This window comes from Mustela lutreola, chromosome 4 (genome assembly GCF_030435805.1).
Source record: "Mustela lutreola isolate mMusLut2 chromosome 4, mMusLut2.pri, whole genome shotgun sequence".
NCBI lineage: Eukaryota > Metazoa > Chordata > Mammalia > Carnivora > Mustelidae > Mustela > Mustela lutreola.
In genome coordinates, this window is record NC_081293.1 from 57,350,526 (window position 1) to 57,372,872 (window position 22,347).

Genomic DNA, 22,347 nt, shown 5'->3' on the forward strand with positions numbered 1-22,347 from the left:
AGTAGTCAGAGAGGCAGGCAGAGAGAGAGGAGGAAGCAGGCTTCCCACTGAGCAGAAAGCCTGATGTGGGGCTTGATCCCAGGACCCTGAGACCATGACCCGAGCCAAAGGCAGAGGCTTTAACCCACTAGCCACCCAGGTGCCCCAGTTTTCATTTTTTAAATACAGAATGTCTTTTTTTTTTTAAGATTTAATTAATTTATTTGACAAACAGAGATCACAAGTAGGCAGAGAGGCAGGCAGAGAGAGAGAGAGGAAGGGAAGCAGGCTCCCTGCTGTGCAGAGAGCCCGATGTGATGCTCCATCCCAGGACCCTGGGATCATGACTTGAGCCACAAGGCAGAGGCTTTAACCCACTGAGCCACCCAGCTGCCCCTAAATACAGGATGTCTTAAGCCAAAATAAAAGCAAAATCTGAGGCAATTTCCTAAAATTCCTGCTTTTCTTATTAACCTTTACCTTATGTTCACAAACTTTCTTCAACTGACTATTGCATCTTAGCAATAGGAAATCTGACATCACAGCTTCAGAATATATATTATTTCTAGAGTTGAAAATAGTAAGAATTATGTTTTTTTTTTTTAAGATTTTATTTATTTATTTCTCAGAGAGAGAGGAGCAAGAGTGAGCACAGGCAGAGTGGCAGGCAGAGGCAGAGGCAGAGGGGGAAGCAGGCTCCCTGCCAAGCAAGGAACCCGATGTGGGACTCGATCCCAGGATGCTGGGATCATGGCCTGAGCTGAAGGCAGCTGCTTAACCAACTGAGCCACCCAGGCGTCCTAAGAATTATGTTTATCTCATGTAATTTCTTTTTTTTTTTTTTAAGATTTTATTCATTAATTTGAGAGAGAGAGCAGGAGCATGGGAAGGGGCAAAGGAGAGGGAGAAGTAGACTCCCCACTGAGCAGGCAGCCCTATGAGGGGCTTGATCCCAGTCCTAGGATCATGACCTGAGCCAAAGGCAGATGCTTAAAAGCTGAGCCACCCAGCACCCCAATTTTTTAAAATATAATTACCTGAGATTCAAAATATAACCAAAACATGCTTTAAAAACCCTCAAACCATATAAAAGAATGGGTAATGAAAAGTGAAAGGTACAGTTCCCCCATCCTTCATTAATTCTATCCTCCAAAGGTAATCACTGCTACACAGTTTCATGTGTATCATTTCAGAAATAGTTATGGCATTTCTTCTTCTTCTTCTTCTTCTTTTTTTTTTTTTTTTTAAGATTTTAGTTATTTATTTGATAGAGAGAGACACAGCGAGAGAGGAAATACAAGCAGTGGGAGTGGGAGAGGGAGAAGCAGGCTTCCTGCTGAGCAGCAAGCCTGATGTGGGACTCAATCCCAGGACTCTGGGATCATGACCTGAGCCACAGGCAGATGCTTAACAACTAAGCCACCCAGGTGCCCCTGTTATGGCATTTCTTCTTACATGCTAAAATATTTTTCTTTCTCTCTCTCTCTCTTTCTTATGGATTACCGTTTTTTATTTTATTTATTTATTTATTTATTAAAAAGGTTTCATTTATTTATTTGACAGAGGGATAGAGAGAGAGAGAGAAAGCGCACAAGCAGGGAGAGAGGCAGAGGGAGAGGGAGAAGCAGGCTCCCTGAAGAGCAGGGAAAGCCTAATATGGGACTGGATCCCAGGACTCCAGGATCATGACCTGAGCCAAGGCAGTGGCTCAACCAACTGAGCCAATGAAATGCCCTGTTTTTATTTTTAAAAATTTATTTATTTATTTGTTTGACAGAGAGAGAGAGATAGAAATAGTATAAGCAGAGGGAGAAATAGGCAGAGGGAGAGGGAGAAGCAGACTCCCCACTGAGCAGGCAGGCCAATGTGGGGCTCACTCCCAGGACCCTGGGATCATGACCTGAGCTGAAGGCAGATGCTTAACTGACTGAGCCACCCAGGTGCCCCTAGAATACCATACATTGTATGTACACAAAAGAAAATGGAGATGTCCAACTTCATGTGAAGTTGTGTAGCATTTGGCTCAGTCAGAGGAGCATGTGACTTTTGATTTCGGGGTCATGAGTTCAAACCCCTCATGGGCTATGGAGATTGCTTAAGTAAATCAATCTTAAAAAATAATAAAATAAAATATTTTAAATTTTGTATATGGATAAATTCTGTACTAAAGGAGCAAAGATCTTATGTATAGGTTAAGTTACATTTGACTCCAAAGTTCTTGAAATTAATAAGACACGAGACATCTGTGATAAATGATGCTTATTCCTTTTTTTTTAAGACATGAGACATCTGTGATAAATGATGCTTATTCCTTTTTTTGTTTGTTTGTTCATTTATTGGCAGAGAGAGAAAGAGAGGGAAAGAGAAAGCAGGAGAGCATGAGCTGGATGACAGGCAGAGGGAGAGAGAAAGAGGGAGTAGCAGACTCCTTGCTGAGCAGGGAGCCCGAAGCAGGGCTTGATCCTAGGCCGCTGGGATCATGACCTGAGCTGAAGGCACAGACTTAACCAATTGGCCTACCCAGACACCCCAATGATGCTTATTCCTGATAAATATAAGTAAGTAAAAGTTAATGATCTGTGGTCTTAAATACTACTTAATAGAAGACTTGAAGATAGCTAAGATCCATGACAATGTTTATTAAAATGTCACACTCAGCGGTGTCTAGGAGGCTTAGCTGGTTAACCGATTTTGGCGTAGGTCATGATCTCAGGGTCCTGAGTCAGAGCCCCCCGTTGGGCTGTGTTCAGCAGGGAGTCTGCTTCTCTCCCTTTCCGGCTGCAAGCCACAGTTCCCTGCCCTGCCCACCGCCCTGCTCTTTCTCTGTCTCCCTCTCAAATAAATAAATGAATCATCTTAAAATGACACGTTGATTCCTCCCTGTTTCACAAAATGTGGGGGTACCTGTGAGGATGGGGAAGTTTTCAAAGAAGACTTTTTCTTTTTTCTTTTCTTTTCTTTTTTTTTTTTTTTTTTGAGAGAGAGAGCAAGATAGAGTACAAGCAGGTGGGGAGGGGCAGCGGGAGAGAAAGAATCTTAAGTAAGCCCCAGACCTAGCACAGAGCCCTAGGTATGGTTTGCAGGACCCTGAGATCATGACCTGAGTAGAAATCAAGAGTTGGGAGCTTAACCAACAAAGCCACCCAGATACTCCATAAATAAGGCTTTTTAGGTAGTATTGTTGTATATGATCTATTTGGTAGTTATACATTGTCCATATTAAAAAAAAAAAAAAAACAACTTTGGGGTGTCTGGGTGGCTCAGTTGGTTAAGCGTCTGCCTTTGGTTCAGGTCATGATCCTGGGGTCCGAAGATATAGTATTGCATTAGGCTCCTTGCCTAGTGGGGAGTCTGCTTCTCCCTCTCCCTCTGCTCTTCTTCCCTGCTCACGACACCCTCACCCCCACAACCTGGCTCGCTCGCCCTCTCTCAAACAAATAAATAAAATCTTTTTTTTTTAAGATTTTATTTATTTGACAAAAATCACAAGTAGGCAGAGAGGCAGGGGCAGAGGGAGGGGGAAGAAAGCTCCCTGCTGAGCAGAGAGCCCAATGTGGGACTCAATCCCAGGACCCTGAGATCATGACCTGAGCCAAAGGCAGAGGCTTAAACCACTGAGCCACCCAGTCGCCCCCAAATGAATAAAACAAACAAACAAACAAACAAACAAAACCTTTGCCAAAACTTTGTCCTTTACAAGGGACATCTGGCTGGCTCAATCAGTAGAGCATGCTACTGTTGATTTCAGAGTTGTGAGTTCAAGCCTCTCTTTAAGGGTAGAACTTACTTAAAAAAAAAAACAAACTTTGTTCTTTGGCACTTCATGTGTTTTCAGCATCTTTACAGTTTTTTTCCTCTAAGATTTTATCTATTTATTTTAGAGAGCGGGGGTGCTTGCCAGTGGTGGAAGGGCAGAGGAGAAGGGAGAGGGAATGGGTGAGAATCCCAAGCACACCCTGCACTGGGCACGGATCCTGCCTCAGGTCTTGATCCCATAACCCTGAGATCATGACCTGAGTTGAAATCAAGCATTATTTCAATGCTTCACCAACTTTACCACCCAGGTGTGCCTGTACAGTGTTTATTTTTAAATTATTTTTTCAGGGCACCTGGGTGGCTCAGTTGGTTAAACGTCTGCCTTTGGCTTGGGTCATAAGTCCAGGGTCCTGGGGTTGAGCCCCACATCAGCTCCCTGCCGGGAGTCTGCTTCTCCCTCTCCCTCTGCCCCTCCCTCCACTCATGCTCTCTTTCACTCTGCTAGCTCTCAAATAAATAAATAAAATCTTAAAAAAATTATTTTGGCTTTTTGCTGGTATTGTTTTTGTTTCACATCTTTGCTGTTTGTGCTAATATCTCTAACCCCTTTCTGTGCCTTAAACCACTCCCTCTTTCTGTCTTCCCTATTCTGTTGATGGTACCATCAAATCTGTTAATCACTCTAGCAAAAAGTTTGCAGCAACTTTAACTTTTCCTTCATCCATTTCCTTTGATTCTTGTTTTGTTTAAGGTTTTATATATTTAAGTAATGTCTATACCCGATGTGGGGTTCAAACTCACAACCCCAAGACCAAGAGTTGCACACTCTTCTGACTGAGCCAGTCAAGTGTCCCCATGTATTTCCCTTTTTTTTTTTTTAAAGATTTTATTTATTTGAGAGTGAGAGAGATCACAAGTAGGCAGAGAGGCAGGCACAGAGAGGTGGAAGCAGGCTCCCCACCGAGCAGGGAACCCGATGCGGGGCTCCATCCCAGGACCCTGAGATCATGACCTGAGCTGAAGGCAGAGGCCCAACGCACTGAGTCACCCAGGTGCCCCTCCATCCATTTCCTTTTAGGTCACTATGTTTTCATGCTCCCACCACTCTCTTGCCTGGATTATTACAAAAGCTTCCTAACTGGTTTCCTTTTTTTTTTTTTTTTTAATATTTTATTTATTTATTTGACAGAGAGAGATCACAAGTAGGCAGAGAGGCAGGCAGAGAGAGAGAGAGGGGAGGAAGCAGGCTCCCTGCTGAACAGAGAGCCCGATGCGGGACTCGATCCCAGGACCCTGAGATCATGACCTGAGCCGAAGGCAGCGGCCTAACCCACTGAGCCACCCAGGCGCCCCCTAACTGGTTTCCTTATTAACGATCTGTCAGTGTCTGCTTTCCCAAAGTTTCTATTAATCTCTTCCAGATTAACTTTTCTAAAACAGAACTGTCATCAGTTTCTTATTTTCCATTGAACTAAGTCTAAACTATTTAGCCAAAGATTAAACCTGTTCATGATATAACCTTGACCCACTTCTCTAATGTTACTGGTCAATGGTTGCCATGCAAGTGTTGGGAAGTCATGGAGAGGGGATTAGGTTTCTTAAAATAAGCAAATTGGACTACTCTTTGTTTCTTGAACAGACTGAGTGTCTTTTTATGTGTGTGTGGATATGTATGTGATTTTGCTTTGGCCCATGTCAAAGTACAGCTCAATTACCTCCTTCCTGGGTGACTGCTAACAACGATGATCCTTCCCTTGTACTCCCACTTTTATTTGTATTATATTTATTTTACTATTAGGTTCACATTCATCCCACGACATAGTACATTCTTTAAGGAAGTGGATTGATTTTTCTCTGTTTTCCTAGCCTCTGGTTACTGGTTTTTAGATATTCTAAAAGTGAAAGGCAGAGATAGAGAAGATTGAACTTTGGTGCACCTGGGTGGCTCAACCCGTAGAGCATGTGACTCTTGATCTCAGAGTGGTGAATTCGAGCCACATGTTGGGTGTGGAGATTACTTAAAAACAAAAATCTTCTTTTTCTTCCAAAATTTTTTTAAAAGATTTTATTTATTTATTTATTTGACAGAGAGAGAGAGAGAGATCACAAGTAGGCAGAAAGGCAGGCAGAGAAAGAGGGGGAAGCAGGCTACCCACTGAGTAGAGAGTCCGATACCAGGCTGGACCCCAGGACTCTGAGATCAGGACCTGAGCCAAAGGCAGAGGCTTTAACCCACTGAGCCACCCAGGCACCCCTCATATTCTTAATTTAAATTGTAGTTACTTAACATAAAAATAAAATCTTTTAAAAAATAGAAAAGATTGGTCTTTAAGTAGATCTACCATCATTTATCATCTATTTGGTATCAAATGAATGATAATTCATGAATTACCACTCAATGAAACAGATAATTTCCTACCCTCATGGAACTTATATTCTATTTCTTTTAAAGGAATCTTTTTTTTTTAAGATTTTATTTATTTATTTGACAGAGAGACAGAGAAAGAATTCACAAGCAAGGGGAGCAACAGAGGGAGAGGGAGAAGCAGGCTCCCTACTGAGCAGGGAGCCTGATACTGGGCTCTATCCCAGGACCCTGGGATCATGACCTGAGCCAAAGGCAAATGCTTAACTGACTTAACCACCCAGGCGCCCCCACATTCTATTTTTTAAAAAAATATTTTATTTATTTGTTTGTTTGTTTGTTTGTTTATTTATTTAAGAGAGAAGGAGAGAAAGAAAGAGAGCACAAACGGGGGAGCAGCTGAGGGAGAGGAAGAAGCAGGCTCCACGTTGAGCAGGGATTCTCACTCGGGGCTTGATCATTAGAATCATGACCCGAGCTGAAGGCATAAACGACTGAGCTACCCAGGCATTCCAGAATTTATATTCTGGGAATGTAAAACTGATGATAGGAAAACTGATGGTAGGAACATTTTATATATAAATATAAATCTTATATTTATTTACGTAAAGGCAACAAGTCCTGTGGAAAGTATTTAAATTATTTATTTTTTTAAGATTTTATTTATTTATTTGACAGAGAGATATCACAAGTAGGCAAAGAGGCAGGCAGAGAGAGAGGAAGGGAAGCAGGCTCCCTGCTGAGCAGATAGCCGGATTCGGGGCTCGATCCAAGGACCCTGGAATCATGACCTGAGCTGAAGGCAGAGGCTTTAACCCACTGAGCCACCCAGGTGCCTGGAAAGTATTTAATTAAAGCAGAGAAAAGAGTTTTGGTAGAGCTGGTAGAGTAAATCGTAATCTTATTTATTTCTTTATTTATTTAAAATTATTTAATGGGGACGCCTGGGTGGCTCAGTTGGTTGGACGACTGCCTTCGGCTCAGGTCATGATCCCGGAGTCCCGGGATCGAGTCCCACATCGGGCTCCCAGCTCATGGGGAGTCTGCTTCGCTCTCTGACCTTCTCCTCGCTCATGCTCTCTCTCACTGTCTCTCTCTCAAGTAAATAAATAAAATCTTAAAAAAAAAATAAATAAAATAAAATTATTTAATGTAATCTTTATGCCAACATGGGGTTCTAACTCATAGCCCCGTGATCAAGAGTTGCATGCTCTTCTTACTGAGTCGGCCCAGGTGCCCCTATAATTTTATTTATTATTATTATTTTAAAATTTATTATGGGGGGCACCTGGGTGGCTCAGTTGGTTAAGCGACTGCCTTCGACTCAGGTCAGGATCCCAGGGTCCTGGGATCGAGTTCTGTGTGGGCTCCCTGCTCAGCGGAAGTCTGCTTCTGCTTCTCCCTCTCACTCTCCCCCACCCCCTGCTTGTGCTCTCTCTCTCTCTCTCAAACACAAAAACTATTTTTAAAAAATAATAAATAAGAAGAAAGAGAGGAAGAAAGAAAAAAAAGAAAGAAAGAAAATACATCCCTCCTCTTACCTGCCATGGATCCAGCCATTAATCTGTGCACATGACTGGAAACTCCCAGCTTTGTAGTAATTAACTAGAAATCAAAAACATCAAATTAAATGGAATATTTTTAAGTACTTCTCATTTCACTGTTTCATTATGAAATCCACTAAGAAGAAAATTAGTGTTACACATAAATGAAACAAGCACACAGTTACAGCACCTGGTGAGCAGGTTAGGTATTTCCTCTGTAGCCTTCTGCTCTAGTTCTGCACATTTACAGTCTTAACTCAGAATTGCCAAATACGGGGTGTCTGGGTGGCTCAGTGCGTTAAAGCCTCTGCCTTCGGCTCAGGTCATGATCCCAGAATCCTGTGATCAAGCCTCACGTCTGCGTCCGGGTCTCTGCTTGGCGGGGAGCCTGTTTCCTCCTCTCTCTCTCTGCCTGCCTCTCTGCCTACTTGTGATCTCTGTCTGTCAAATCAATAAATAAAATCTCAAAAAAAAAAAAAAAAAAAGAATGGCCAAATACACTATGTTGCACACTGATGACCACATATACTTAAAGAGTGAGTGGCAGTAGTACAAATAAAATACTAGTACAGGCAATGAAGTCTTGATATACTGATGACATCAGTTCTGACTGATGAGCTTATCTCGAATGTTGTTCCCATTCTATTGCTTACATTTCTTTTGAAGAAATTCATAGATACTCTATGAAATTTCACATACTTCACCATTTTCTGTGTTAAGATGTTTGAGAAGATAAACTTTCAGTCCAACAGAGAAGAGAAAGTCAATGAGTAGGATGGGAAATGCTAACTGATAAGCATTACTCAAAACCGGACTTTCACCATAGGATTTCACTATTTTATTTGGTAAGAAAATCCAAAGCCACAATGTTCCTTTCCTACAACCGAGAAACAAAAGGCCCACTAAAAAGCTATTAATATTTAATGGATTTATTATTATCAACTTAGAGTATATTCTGGCTCTTCTTCAAAAGTGTGTACATAAACAGTTTGCTCAAAAATGACTAACAATTCCCGCTTCGGGTTCCCTGCTTGGCAGGGAGTCTGCTTCTCCCTCTGACCGTCTTCCTTCTCATGTTCTCTCTCTCACTCTCTCTCTTTCAAGTAAATAAATAAAATCTTTTAAAAAAATCTAAAATTGAGTATGGAAGTATAACTGACATGCAATGTTGTATTAGTTTAAGGGGTACAACATAGGGATTCAAAAATTCTAATCATTTTTCAATGCTCACCATAAGTGTAGTCACCAAACAATATTATTATATTATTGTTGACCATTTTCTCTATATTGTGCTTTTTATCTCTATGACTTATCTATTTTATAACTGGAAGTTTGTACCTCTTAATCCCCTTCATCTATTTTGACCATCACCCCTAACCCACCTCCTCTCTGACAACCACCAGTTTCTTCGGTCTATAAGAGTCTGTTGAGTTTGTTTGTTCACTCATTGTGTTTTTTAGATTCCACATATAAGTGAAATCAGATGGTATTCATCTTTCTTTGACTTATTTCACTTAGCATAAAACCCTCTAGGTTCATCCCTGTGCTGGTAATTTGAAATATTATAGCCAGGAATGTCTTCTCTGAAGGTAACATTTCTGTAAAGATACGAAAGAGAGGTGAAAAGGAGGAAATTGCATGGAATATTTAGAGGGAAAGCAGCACAGGTAGAAAGAACAGCATGTGCAAAGGTTCTGAGGGGAGCATTCTTGTTTTTGAGGAAGAAGCAGTCAGTGTGACTAAAGGGAATCCTAGGATTTGAGGTCAGAGATATAATAAGAATTTCTAAATGATAATGGGAAGCAACTGAGGGGTTTGGGATAAGGAGTGGCAAAATTTGTTTTAGGGTTTTTGATTTTATTTGTTTAGGGTTTAAGATTTTATTTATTTATTTGATAAAGAGAGACATAGTAAGAGAGGGAACACAAGCAGGGGGAGTAGAAGAGGGAGACGCAGGCATCCGGCTCAGTAGGGAGCCCCATGTGGGGCTTGATCCCAATACCCTGGGATCGTGACCCAAGCTGAAGGCAGACGCTTAAGGACTGAGCCACTTAGGCGCTCCTGTTTTAGGTTTAAGAGGATTGCTTTGGCTCCCATATTGAGGATAGACAGTAGGAGACAAAGGAAAGCAGGGAAACTAATTAGGAAATTTCTCAAAGTTTACGGATTGAGGATGGAATGTTGTTTAATGAAATGAAATAGGATGGGAAAAATGCGTGTTAGTACTAGGAATTAGGGCAGTTTTGCTAGTTAGGTAATATGAAAATACAGAAATTTGTGGTTTTTAAATTTTATTTAAACTCAATTAATTAACATATACTGTGTTATTAGTTTCAGAGGTAGTGATTCATCGGTTGCATATAACACCCAGTGCTCTTTCAATCAAGTGCCCTCCTTAAAGCCCAACACCCAGTTAACCCATTTCCCCATGCACCTCCCTTTCAGCACCCCTCAGTTTGTTTCCTATAGGTAAGAGTCTTTGGGGTACCTGGTTGGCTAAGTCAGTTAAGCCTCTGCCTTCTGCTCAGGTCATGAACTGAGTATCCTAGGATAGAGGCCCACACTGAGACCCAGATGACGCCCCTCATTGGGCTCCCTGCTTGGCAGGGAGTCTGCTTCTCCCTCTGTCCCTCACCCCAGTACGCGCATTCTCTCTCTCAAATAAATAAATAAATGAAATGTTCGGGGCACCTGGGTGGTTCAGTGGGTTAAAGCCTCTACTTTCAGCTCAGGTCATGATCGCAGGGTTCTGGGATCGAGTACCGCATCGGGCTCTCTGTTCTGCGGGGAGCTTTCTTCCCCCTCTCTCTCCCTGCCTGCCTCTCTGCCTACTTGTGATCTCTGTCTGTCAGATAAATAAATAAATAAATAAAATCTTAAAAAAAAAAAAAAAGAAGGTTTGTCTCCCTATCTGATTTCGTCTTTATTTTCCCCTCCTTTTCCTTATGATCCTCTGTTTTTCTTAAGATTTGTTATTATTTCCTTTTTTATTTGACAGAGAGAGAGACTCAGCGAGAGAGGGAATGCAGGCTTCCCACTCTGCCCAATGTGGGTCTAGATCCCAGAACCCTGGGACCATGACCTGAGCCAAAGGCAAATGCTTACTGACTGGGCCACTCAGGCACCTCCTCTGTTTCATTTGTTAAATTCCACATATGAGTGAAATCATATAATTGTTCTATTTTTTAAAAAGATTTTATTTTTAAGTAATCTCTACACCCAGTGTGGGGTTCTAATTCACAACCCTGAGATCAAGAGTTGCACAGTCTACTGTCTGAGCCAGTTAGGCACCTCCAAAATACAGAAACTTCTTCTTTGTTGTTGTAATTAAAAAAACGAGTTTTTTCTTTGTATTTTTTAATTGTGTTAGATGTACTTCATTTAAAATTTACAATTTTAGGGGCACTCAGGTAGCTCAGTCATTAAGTGTCTGCCTTCGACTTAGGTCATGATCCTTGGGTCCTGCAATCGAGTCCTGCATGAGGTTTCCTGCTCAACACGGAGCCTGCTTCCCCCTCTCCCACTCCCCCTGCTTGTGTTCCCTCTCTATCAAATAAATAAATAAAATCTTTAAATAAAATAAAATTTACAATTTTAACCATTTTTAATTGTACAATTTAGAAGCATTAGTTACATTTACAATGTTGTGCAGTCATTCCACTTTGGGGAGCTTTTGGTTCTTGACATTGGACATGTAAAATTTAAATAATGATACTATTATACAGGTCTGTATTTTCCCGCAGATATTGGAAATTGGGAACATTGGGAAAAATAAAAAAAAAATTTTAAAGATTTGATTTATTTATTTGACAGAGAAATAGAGAGCACAAGTAGGTAGAATAGCAGACAGAGAGAGGGAGAGAGAGAAGCAGGCTTTCCTCTGAGCAGAGAGGGAGATGCTGGGCTCAGTCCCAGGACCCAGGGATCATGACCTGAGCCAAGGGCAGCCACTCCACTGATTGAACTACCTACAGGCCATGAAAAATAAAATTTAAATCTGGACTCATCATTAGTGATTACATGTGGCTAGAAACACCTTGCAGAAGCATATCCACAGAAAGAGAAAGAGACCAGTGCCAGTGATGAGAGGGGTTGGAGTAAGTATGGAGGAAAATCATAAAAGATAGCTTCTGAAAGAGAGGATGTAAGTTCAGAACATCTTTGGTCATAAAGAATCGGGATGATTTTGCCCAGCCTGGAAGTGATGAGGGGCTCCCAGTAAGAGAATACTGCTCCTAAGGAGTAGTTAAGTAGTAGAGTCTTGGAATACAGCGGAGAAGGGAGAAGGAACCGGGGAGTTTCTAAGAGTTTAGGGCTGAAACGGGTGGGGAGTAGAGCTCAGTGGAATCTGAGCCAAGCACACAGCACAGATTCAGGAAGGGCCGACAAGTATCTGTGTAATTTGTAGGGTCCCAAAGAAAGAACAATCTGCTTTAGCAATATTTCTTTGACAGAGGCGATGGGGTGGAGTGGAAACGTAATAGGTAGTTAGGCAGGGCTGAAACTGAGGTTCAGCGAGCAGCTCTGTGAAGGCAGAACTGATTTGGTGGGAGATGGTGCAATCTCAGAGATTCCTGGAAAGAGCAGAAGGGAACCCAAGATTGGTTCTGGAAAGGATTCATCTGAGGTAGTTCAGAACGTAGCCCGATGGGCTGTCGGTTACAAGTCAGTGGACCGGAGAGAGCTTTCTGAGGTGGTGGGGTTTTGGTGGGTCCTCCCCCGGGGCCACGCTACTCCTCCGTTAGAACAGAAGAGGCCTGAAAAGCGAGGCGGGGAGTAGGGTCGTGGGGTGACGCCGGCTGAGGGAGGAGGCGAGCGCAGGCGACTCCCACTTGGGACCCGGGCCCAGGCCCCGCCCCTGGCGTACGCCATCAGCCCGCGCCGCGCTGCGGGTGTTATTCCGTCCCGCCCGCGCGGCGGTCGGTGCTCTGTCACCGCCCGCTGTGGCCATGGCCCCAGCCCGTGGCTTATAAATTGGCGACCAGAGTCCCCGACGCGGCCCTGGTCCTGATGGCGGCGGCGGCGGCGGCGGCGGCCCTGGCAGCGGCCGACTCCCCTCCCGCGATGCCGCAGGCGGCAGGAGCCGGAGGGCCCGCCGCCCGTCGGGACTTCTACTGGCTGCGCTCCTTTCTGGCCGGAGGTGGGTGTCTAGCCGGGAGGACCCGGTGGTAGTGGGGTGGCAGGGCAGGATCCGGGGCAGATACGGTGCTTGCCGCCGCGGTGACATTCTTGGACTCTGGCTGCTGCAATGCTCGTCTGGATATTTGCCCTGACCTGTGTGCTCTTTCTAATAATCACTTGACTACTGACAGCAGGATCCTGGGGAGGAAGGGCCTCGAGCTGTCAGGGAGCGGCTGGGGAGGTGGACGGGCCAAACAAGGACCCATTCTTCAGGGTTGGGTAGAAGGGAAAAGAGCCGGATCCTTTACAAAGACTCCAGGGTTTCAGTGAAACATTTCTGGGTACGTCTTTCTTTTATAAAGACCATAAATGACCCAGTATAGAATTGGATTTTGCCGTTTGCTTTAAAGAAAACAACTATTGGAGGACAGCTTTTTAAAGTTGACTAGGAAATTGTGCATAATTTCCTACAACCAAAACTGGTTCCAGTTATTCTGGTAAACTGGTCTGTGGCTACATGACAGGTAGCTGGTGCAGCCCTTCTATCCGTGTCACTGTGAGGCCAGAAAGTTCATAATTGTCTCTTAAAAACTTCCTCTGCTTTCCATAAAGAAGTGTTTTCAGTCTCTACCCTCTCTGAATTGATTGGTTGTCAATACTTAATTACTTGTTAAGACTGGGAATTTTTAAAATTCTACATTATACGAGCTTTTAGGAGGAGTATCTGTAGGGTGCAGTAGTATTAAGAATTTATTTTGTTCTAGGGGCGCCTGGGTGGCTCAGTGGGTTAAAGCCTCTGACTTCAATTCAGGTCCTGATCCCAGGGATCAGATTTTGAGATCGAGGTCCTCGGATGGAGGCTCGCATCCGGCTCTCTGCTCAGCGGGGAGCCTGCTTCCTCCTCTCTCTCTCTTTGCCTGCCGCTCTGCTTACTTGTGACTTCTGTCTGTCAAATAAATAAATAAAATCTTTTTTAAAAAATAATTTATTTTGTTCTGATAAAAACAGCATTCATGCATTTATACAAGGAATATGATGAGTGCCCACTATGTGCCTGCTACATGTTCAGTGTGTATCAGGGAACAAAACAAAGATCCTGCAGTTTACATTGATTGGAGAGTTGAGAGGAGAAAGAGAATGAATAAAATGAGAAAGTAAGTTATATGGTATGTTAGAAGGTGATGATTGCAATGGGAAGAAGTAAAAAGAATGGGGCAAGGAAATGCGGAGGCTGCATGGGTGCAGTGTAAATAGGACAGTCATGGTAAGTCTCTTGGAGAGAATGACACTTGAGCAGACTTGAAGTAGTGAAGGAGTTGAGCAAGTTGATATCTCAAGAGGAGCATTTCAGGCCTTAAGAAAAGCTATGTAGCTACAACCAAGTGGTGTTGATGGCGAAAGGAGGTTAGAGGCCATGGGAGGCTGAATGAAGGGCTTTCCAAACAATTGTAAATATTCCAGCTTTTATTTGGAGTGAAGTGGGAACTGCCCAACTCTTTTCTAAAGTGTCTGTTCTATTTTGTATCCCCACTATCTTGTCAACATTTGCTGTTATCAGAGTTTTTGTCCTCTGTGTTTGTGTAGTTTTGTGTGTTTTTCCCTTTAATCAGGTGTTTAGAGATATATAATTGTGTTTTTTTTTTTTTAATATTTTATTTATTTATCAGAGAGAGAGAGGGGGAGAGAGCGAGCACAGGCAGACAGAATGACAGGCAGAGGCAGAGGGAGAAGCAGGCTCCCCGCCAAGCAAGGAGCCTGATGTGGGACTCGATCCCAGCACGCTGGGATCATGACCTGAGCCGAAGGCAGCTGCTTAACCAACTGAGCCACCCAGGCGTCCCTATAATTGTGTTTTTTAAAAGAGATTTTATTTATTTATTTGACAGAGAGGCAGGCAGAGAGAGAGAGAGGTGGAAGCAGGCTCCCTGCTGAGCAGAGAGCCAGATTCAGGACTCAATCCCAGGACCCTGAGAACACGACCTGGGCCGAAGGCAGAGGCTTAATCCAGTGAACCACGCAGGTGCCCCTATAATTGTGGTTTTTAAGTTGCATTTCCCTGATGACTGATGGTGAATATCTTTTCATTTTCTTTTTGGCCATTTGTGTCTCTTGGTAAAGTGTTGCTTCAGACTTTTAGAAAGTGTGAATACTTTTTTTTTTTTTAAAGATTTTATTCATTTATTTGACAGAGAAAGATCACAAGTAGGTAGAGAGGCAGGCAGAGAGAGAGAGAGAGGAGGAAGCAGACTCCCTGCTGAGCAGAGAGCCCGATGCGGGACTTGATCCCAGGACCCTGAGATCATGACCTGAGCCAAAGGCAGCGGCTTAACCCACTGAGCCACCCAGGTGCCCCGAAAGCGTGAATACTTTTGAAGAAGTTTCTCGTCCAAGTGATATGAAAAAATACCTTTGGTGGGGCGCCTGGGTGGTTCAGTGGGTTAAAGCCTCTGCCTTTGGCTCAGGTCATGTTTCCAGGGTCCTGGAATCGAGCCCCGCCCGAATTGGGCTCTCTGCTCAGCATGGAGCCTACTTCCTCCTTTCTCTCTGCCTACTTGTGATCTCTGTCTGTCAAATAAATAAAACCTTAAAAAAAAAAAAAAAGAAAGAAAGAAAAACAAAAAATACCTTTGGGCAAGTTACCTTAGCCTCCTTCTGTCTCAGTTTTCATATCCTTTATTTATTTATTTATTTATTTTTTAAGATTTTATTTATTTGACACAGAGAGAGATCACAAGTAGGCAGAGAGGCAGGCAGAGAGAGAGAGGGGAGGAAGCGGGCTCCCTGCTGAGCAGAGAGCCCGATTCGGGGCTCAATCCCAGGACCCTGGGATCATGACGTGAGCCGAAGGCAGAGGCTTTAACCCACTGAGCCATCCAGGCACCCCAGTTTTCATATCCATTAAATGGGAAAAGATTTCCTACTTTAGAAGGTTGTAATGATTAAATGAGACAGTAGCTGGAAAAGCCTTAGCATAGTGTCCTGAGTTAAATCTCTTAGTCTAGGGGCTCCTGGGTGGCTCAGTCAGTTGGGTGTCTGCCTTCAGCTTGGGTCATGATCCCAGGGTCCTGGGATCCAGTCCCACATGGGGCTCCCTGCTTCTTCTCTTCCTCTGCCTGAGAGTCCCTCTGCTTTTGCGTGCGCTCTCCCTCACTGTGTCAAATAAATAAATAAAACCTTAAAAAAAAACCCTCCTAGCCTGGTATATTGTACATGGTAAACACTCATAACTTGTTAATTATTATTGTTGATTAGCCTTGGCCACTATCTTAATCTCATTTGCTCAAAAGGAAGATAAAAGCTGAATGACCTAACTCAATGGATTGTTGTAATGATCAATTGAGTTATGAAGTAATGTGACTGAGTTAAGGTACTGTCAGAGGAAACTACTTATTGAACACATTCTAAATAATTTCATATATGGTTAGTTCATAATGACTGGGAAGATAAAGAACATAATATTGTGAAACCAAATATATCTGAATGCATATTATTTTAAGTTTATCCTCAATTTTGGGTAGCTATGACTATGATTTGCTTTAGTTCAGATAAAGGAAGCTTGATTTAAAACTTACATGTGGATTTAATATTTGAATATGAATAGGCATTTTATTTTTGGATATCTCAGAATATGGATTTTAATTAGCATGAGTTACATGGTAGGCTATTAAATAAATGTGTGTGGACTTTGAGTGATTTTGTCCTACATTTTAAAAAGTTTATAGGGAGGGGCGCCTGGGTGGCTCAGTGGGTTAAGGCCTCTGCCTTCGGCTCAGGTCATGGTCCCAGGGTCCCCGGATCGAGCCCCGCATCGCGCTCTCTGCTCAGCAGGGAGCCTGCTTCCCTTTCTCTCTCTCTCTCTCTGCCTGCCTCTCTGCCTACTTGTGATCTCTGTCAAATAAATAAATAAAATTTAAAAAAAAAGTTTGTAAAGTAAAACTCTACATTCATTTTTTTTTGTTATTGTACATTCATTTATTTTTTTAAAAGATCTTATTTATTTATTTGACAGAGAGAGAGAGAGATCACAAGTAGGCAGATAGGTAGGCAGAGAGAGGGGGGAAGCAGGCTCCCTGCTGAGCAGACAGCCCGATGTGGGGCTCGATCCTAGGACCCTGAGATCATGACCTGCGCTGATGGCAACGGCTTAACCCACTGAGCCAGCCAGGTGCCCCGATTTTATTTATTTTAGAAGGAGAAAGAGATCAAGCTGGGGGAGAGGGAGAGGGAGGAGCAGACTCCCAGCAGAGCAGGGAGCCGGATGTGGGGCTTTATCCTAGGACCACAGGATCATATCTGAGCCAAAGGTAGATGTTTAACTGATTGAGCCACCCAGGTGCCCCCACATTTATTTATTTAATAGACATTTATTGAGTGTGTGTTATGTGCCGGCCCTGTACTGAGTCTCTGGCAATATAGTAATAAAGGCGACCCACAAAATCCCAGTTTTTTTTTTTTTTAATAATGATTTTATTTATTTATTTGATAGATAGAGATCAGAAGTAGGCAGAGAGGCCGGCAGAGAGAGAGGAGGAAGCAGGCTCCCTGCTGAGCAGAGAACCCAATGGGGAGCTCTATCCCAGGACCCTGGGATCATGACCTGAGCTGAAGGCAGAAGCTTTAACCCACTGAGCCACCCTGGCACCCCAAAATCCCATTTCTTTTGTACTTCTGGATCAATAGTGAAGAGCTTAGTGTAAACATAAAAAGACACCAGAGACTTTTTACCTACCTTTTTATAGGGTAACAGCCTATTTTTTTTTTTTAAGATTTTATTTATTTGACAGAGAGAGAGAGAGAGATCATAAGTAGGCAGAAAGGCAGACAGAGAGAGAGGGGGAAGCAAGCTCCCTGCCAAGCAGGGAGCCTGATGTAGAACTCTATTCCAGGACCCTGAGATCATGACCTGAGCCGAAGGCAGAGGCTTAACCCACCCAGGCTATAACAGCCTATTTTATCAAAGGCTTATAACATGTAAGGTAATTGACAAAATTATCTTGGTCATTTTGGGCTACTATAACAAAAGTATCATGATCTGGGTATTTTAGAAGCAACTTCTTTCCTTCCTTCTTTCTTTTCTTACTTCCTTTTTATCAACCTGGAAGCTCCAGACACTTACTTCTTATAGTTCTGGAAGCTGGAAAAGCCAGATCATGGTGTCAGGTGAGGACCTGCTTCCTCACAGACAGCATCTTCTCTCAGTGTTTTCACATGATGGATGGAGCCGGGGATTTCTCTGGGCTTTTATATAGGGCATTAACGTTGTTCGTGAGGGCTCCACCCTGCTGACCTCATCAATTCCTAAAAGCCTCACCTTTAATTGCCATCACTTTGGGAATTAGTTTTCAACATATGAATTTGGGAGGACACAGTTTATAGGAAAGAGTCTTCATATATTATTGTCTTAGAAGCATGCCAAGCTAGTAGGGTTGCCTTGGAATCTGACTTGCACTAAAGCTCATGTACACACATTACTGTCATCCATATATCTGTACAGTGGCATGTGGTAGGGACCAAATATGTAATTGCTGAATAAAAATGGGTATGCTGAATTTTATGGGTAAAAGTTGGTTGTTGTGGTTTTTTTGTTTTTTTGTTTTAAGATTTTATTTATTTGACAGACAGAGATCACAAGTAGGCAGAGAGGTGGGGTGGGGGGATCAGGCTCCCTGCTGAGCAGACAGGCTGATGTGGGATTCAATCCCAGGACCCTGAGATCATGACCTGAGCCGAAGGCAGAGGCTTTAACCCACTGAGCCACCTAGGCGCCCCAAAAGTTGGTTGTTTCAATGAAAGAGTCATCCAGAAGAGGAGGTTACTTGAAACAGAGCCTCATGGTTGGGTAAATACCTTCAAGTGTCTGTCTCCATAACTACATTTAGCAAGATTCCCAGTGGTCATCAGGTATTAGGGGGAAGATTTACACTGTTCACATTTATTTTTAAGTCTGACATACTCAGTTATTAAGTTACAGGGAATGGGGGCCAATCATCTACATATCCCTGCAACTGGGAAGTTCTACCCATGGAGACCAAATTAGAAATCAGAAGGTATGCTGGCTGAATAAATAACAATTTCCACCTGGAAAGAAATGGTATGCAATTTCATGCTGACTGTTTAAAAATTTTGTAGGTATTGCTGGATGCTGTGCCAAAACAACGGTTGCTCCTTTGGATCGAGTAAAGGTTTTATTACAAGCTCACAATCACCATTATAAACATTTAGGTGAGTTAATGGATGTTAAAGATAAAAGTGAATGAAAACATTATCCATCTGCTGGCTTTGTTTCCCGGTGTGTATTAGAGTATAGAAAGAGGATGCAAAAGAGAGTTTAAGTTTGTGAGCAAATTTTGTAAGAGATTTATCTGTTATCTACTTTAACCTTTTCATTTGCAATAGTGATTGAATATATTATCATTTTAGGGTACTGATATTCTCTAAACCAAAATCTTATAATCATTGAAGTAAGTACTATTTGTTTATTGGAATTAGAGTCATGTGCTTTCCAGACACATAACAGCTCAGCCTGATATCTTTTTTTTTTAAGATTTTATTTATTTATTTGACAGAGAGAGAGAGATCACAAGGAGGCAGAGAGGCAGGCAGAGAGAGGGGGAAGCAGGCTCCCTGCTAAGCAGAGAGCCCGATGTGGGACTCGATCCCAGAACCCTGAGATAATGACCTGAGCTGAAGGCAGAGGCTTAACCCACTGAGCCACCCAGGTGCCCCTGATTTTTTTTTTTTTTAAAGATTATATTTATTTATTTGTAAGAGAGAAAGAGGGAGCATAAACAGGGGAAGCGGCAGGCAGAGTAGGCAGGCAGAGAAGCAGGCTCCCAGCTAAGCAGGGAGCTGGATGTGGGACTTCATTCCAGGACCCTGGGATCATGACCTGAGCCGAAGGCAGATGCTTAACTGACTGAGCTACCCAGGTGGCCCAGCTCAGGCTGATTTTTTAAAAAATTTTCTTTCTTTCTTTTTTTTTTTTTTTTTTTAAGATTTTATTTATTTATTTGACAGATAGAGATCACAAGTAGGCAGAGAGGCAGGCAGAGAGAGAGGGGGGGAAGCAGGCTCCCCACTTGAGCAGAGAGCCCGATGTGGGGCTCCATTCCAGGACCCTGGGATCATGACCTGAGCCGAAGGCAGAGGCTTTAACCTACTGAGCCACCCAGGCGCCCCTCTCAGGCTGATTTTTAAAAAATAGCTAACAAGTGATGGAGATCAGATTTATTCCTTTATTTATTTAAAGATTTATTTAGATTTCTCTATTTATTTGAGAGAGAGAGAGCACACCTGTGAGTTGGCAGGGAGAGAGAGAGGGAGAGAGAATCCTCTCCACTGAGCATGGAGCCTGACACAGAGCTTGATCCCATGACCCTGAGATCATGACCTGAGCTGAAATCAGAAGCAGGCTGCTTAATTGACTCAGCCACCCAGGTGCCCCTATTTTTTATTTTTAGTGTAATGTTTATACCTTTACACCCAACGTGGGTCTCTTATTGACCCTGAGATCAAAAGTTGCAAGCACTACTGACTGAGCCAGCCAAGCACCCTATTCCTTTAAACACCTAGTTGAACAAGCCTTCTAGAAATCTTAGTGTAAGCAGAATTCTGTGCAATTTTTATATATATGGATGAACTTACATTGTTAAAGAATATCAAGCCCTTGTTTGTTCCTTGCAAACATAAATGTCAGCCACTTAATTAACATGGATACTCTAATAATATGTCATTTGTAGGAGTAAGAAATTTTTATAACCTTTTTGGAGGGGATTTTGGTAATATGCATAAAAAATGTTAAAAACAGGGGCACCTGGGTCGTTCAGTCATGAAGTGTCTGCTTTTACCTCAGGTAATGATCCCAGGGTCTTGGGATCAAGCCCGCCTCACCGGGCTTCCTGCTCAGCTGGAGGGCTGCTTCTTTTCCCACTCCCCCTGCTTGTGTTCCCTCTCTTGCTGTCTCTCTCTCTGCCAAATAAATAAAATCTTTTTTAAAAAAATCCTTAAAAGGTACATATTCTTTGAGTGTGCAGTTCTAGTTCTAGGAGGTTATTGTAAGAAGCTAATCAGAAGTGTGCTCAAAGATGTATATACAAGGATCAAATCATTATTTGTATTAGTCAAAAAACCAAAAAAACAACCAAAAATGTTCAATAGTAGGGAATTGGCTATGTTAAATAATAAGTATAATTGAAATGAATAAATATATCCATATATATCCATATATCCTATTTTCTTTTCTTTTCTTTTTTTTTTAAAGATTTTATTTATTTATTTGACAGAGAGAGATCACAAGTAGGCAGAGAGGCAGGCAGAGTGAGAGGGGGGAAGCAGGCTCCCTGCTGAGCAGAGAGCCCGATGCGGGACTCGATCCCAGGACCCTGAGATCATGACCTGAGCTGAAGGCAGAGGCTTAACCCACTGAGCCACCCAGGCGCCCCATATATCCTATTTTCCAATCACACAGAAACTGAAAATAATACCAACTGGGGTGCCTGGCTGCTATGTCAGTAGAGAAGGCAACTCTCTCAAAAAAAAAAAATTTTTTTTTTTTTAAGGTAATCCCTATGCCCAACGTGGGGTAACACTCACAACCCCAAAATTAAGAGTGGCACGCTGTACAGGCTGAGCCAGCCAGGTGCCATGAGCATGTGACTCCTGATTTTGGGTTAGCGAGTTCAATCTTCTCATTGGGCATCGAGCTTACTTAAAAAAAAAAAAGTATTAGTTGACTAGGAAAAATGTTCATGATGTATTAGATAACTGAAAATGTATACAATGGTTTAATTATACTGCGTTTTATGTAAATAGATGTTCTTAGACAACAGGTTGGAAAGACAGATGTTAAGTGGTTAATTTTTTTTTTTTTTAAGATTTTATTTATTTACTTGACAGAGAGAGATTACAAGTAGGCAGAGAGAGAGAGAGAGAGGGAAGCAGGCTCCCTGCTGAGCAGAGAGCCCGATGCGGGACTTGATCCCAGGACCCTGAGATCATGACCTGAGCCGAAGGCAGCGGCTTAACCCACTGAGCCACCCAGGCGCCCCAAAAATTCAATTATTTTTCCAATGGTGTTTTTAAAATGTTACTTTTCTCAAAAAATGTAATGAATTTTTGTTATATATATTAACCTTAACTCATTTTCTTGTCTATATTTTTAATACTAAGTAAGTATACTTAAACTGGAAAGGAAAAAAATTGCTGCCTTTTCTGTGTCCTGCAGTGAGCTCAGTGTGCTGCCCAGACATAGAATCAGACCTTTGGGGCGCCTGGGTGGCTCAGTGGATTGAGCCGCTGCCTTCGGCTTGGGTCATGATCTCAGTGTCCTGGGATCGAGCCCCGCATCGGGCTCTTTGCTCAGCAGGAGCCTGCTTCTCTCTCTCTCTCTCTCTCTGCCTGACTCTCCGCCTACTTGTGATTTCTCTCTCTGTCAAATAAATAAATAAAATCTTTAAAAAAAAAAAAAAAAAAGAATCAGACCTTTGAACTGATTGAGACAGTGTAAAAAAGTGGAAAGGAAGGAAATTGTTTTCTTTCATTGTCCAAATTAAGGATAAAAAGGAGATGAATTATATTACTCTG

General features: G+C 42.6%; 1 protein-coding gene across 2 annotated transcripts in view; it reads left to right on the top strand.

The window, feature by feature from the left end:
• The first annotated feature begins 12,433 nt into the window (after positions 1 to 12,433).
• The window catches only part of SLC25A16 (solute carrier family 25 member 16), a 49,162-nt gene continuing 39,248 nt past the window's right edge, over positions 12,434 to 22,347 (top strand). Inside the window, exons 1-2 of one of the 2 annotated variants that reach the window (XM_059170089.1) lie at positions 12,434 to 12,784; positions 18,895 to 18,987. In XM_059170089.1, the coding sequence (XP_059026072.1) occupies positions 12,655 to 12,784; positions 18,895 to 18,987 (223 nt within the window). In that variant the 5' untranslated portion in view covers positions 12,434 to 12,654. The remainder of the gene's footprint in view (positions 12,785 to 18,894; positions 18,988 to 22,347) is intronic. The other variant, XM_059170088.1, reaches the window with a different exon arrangement.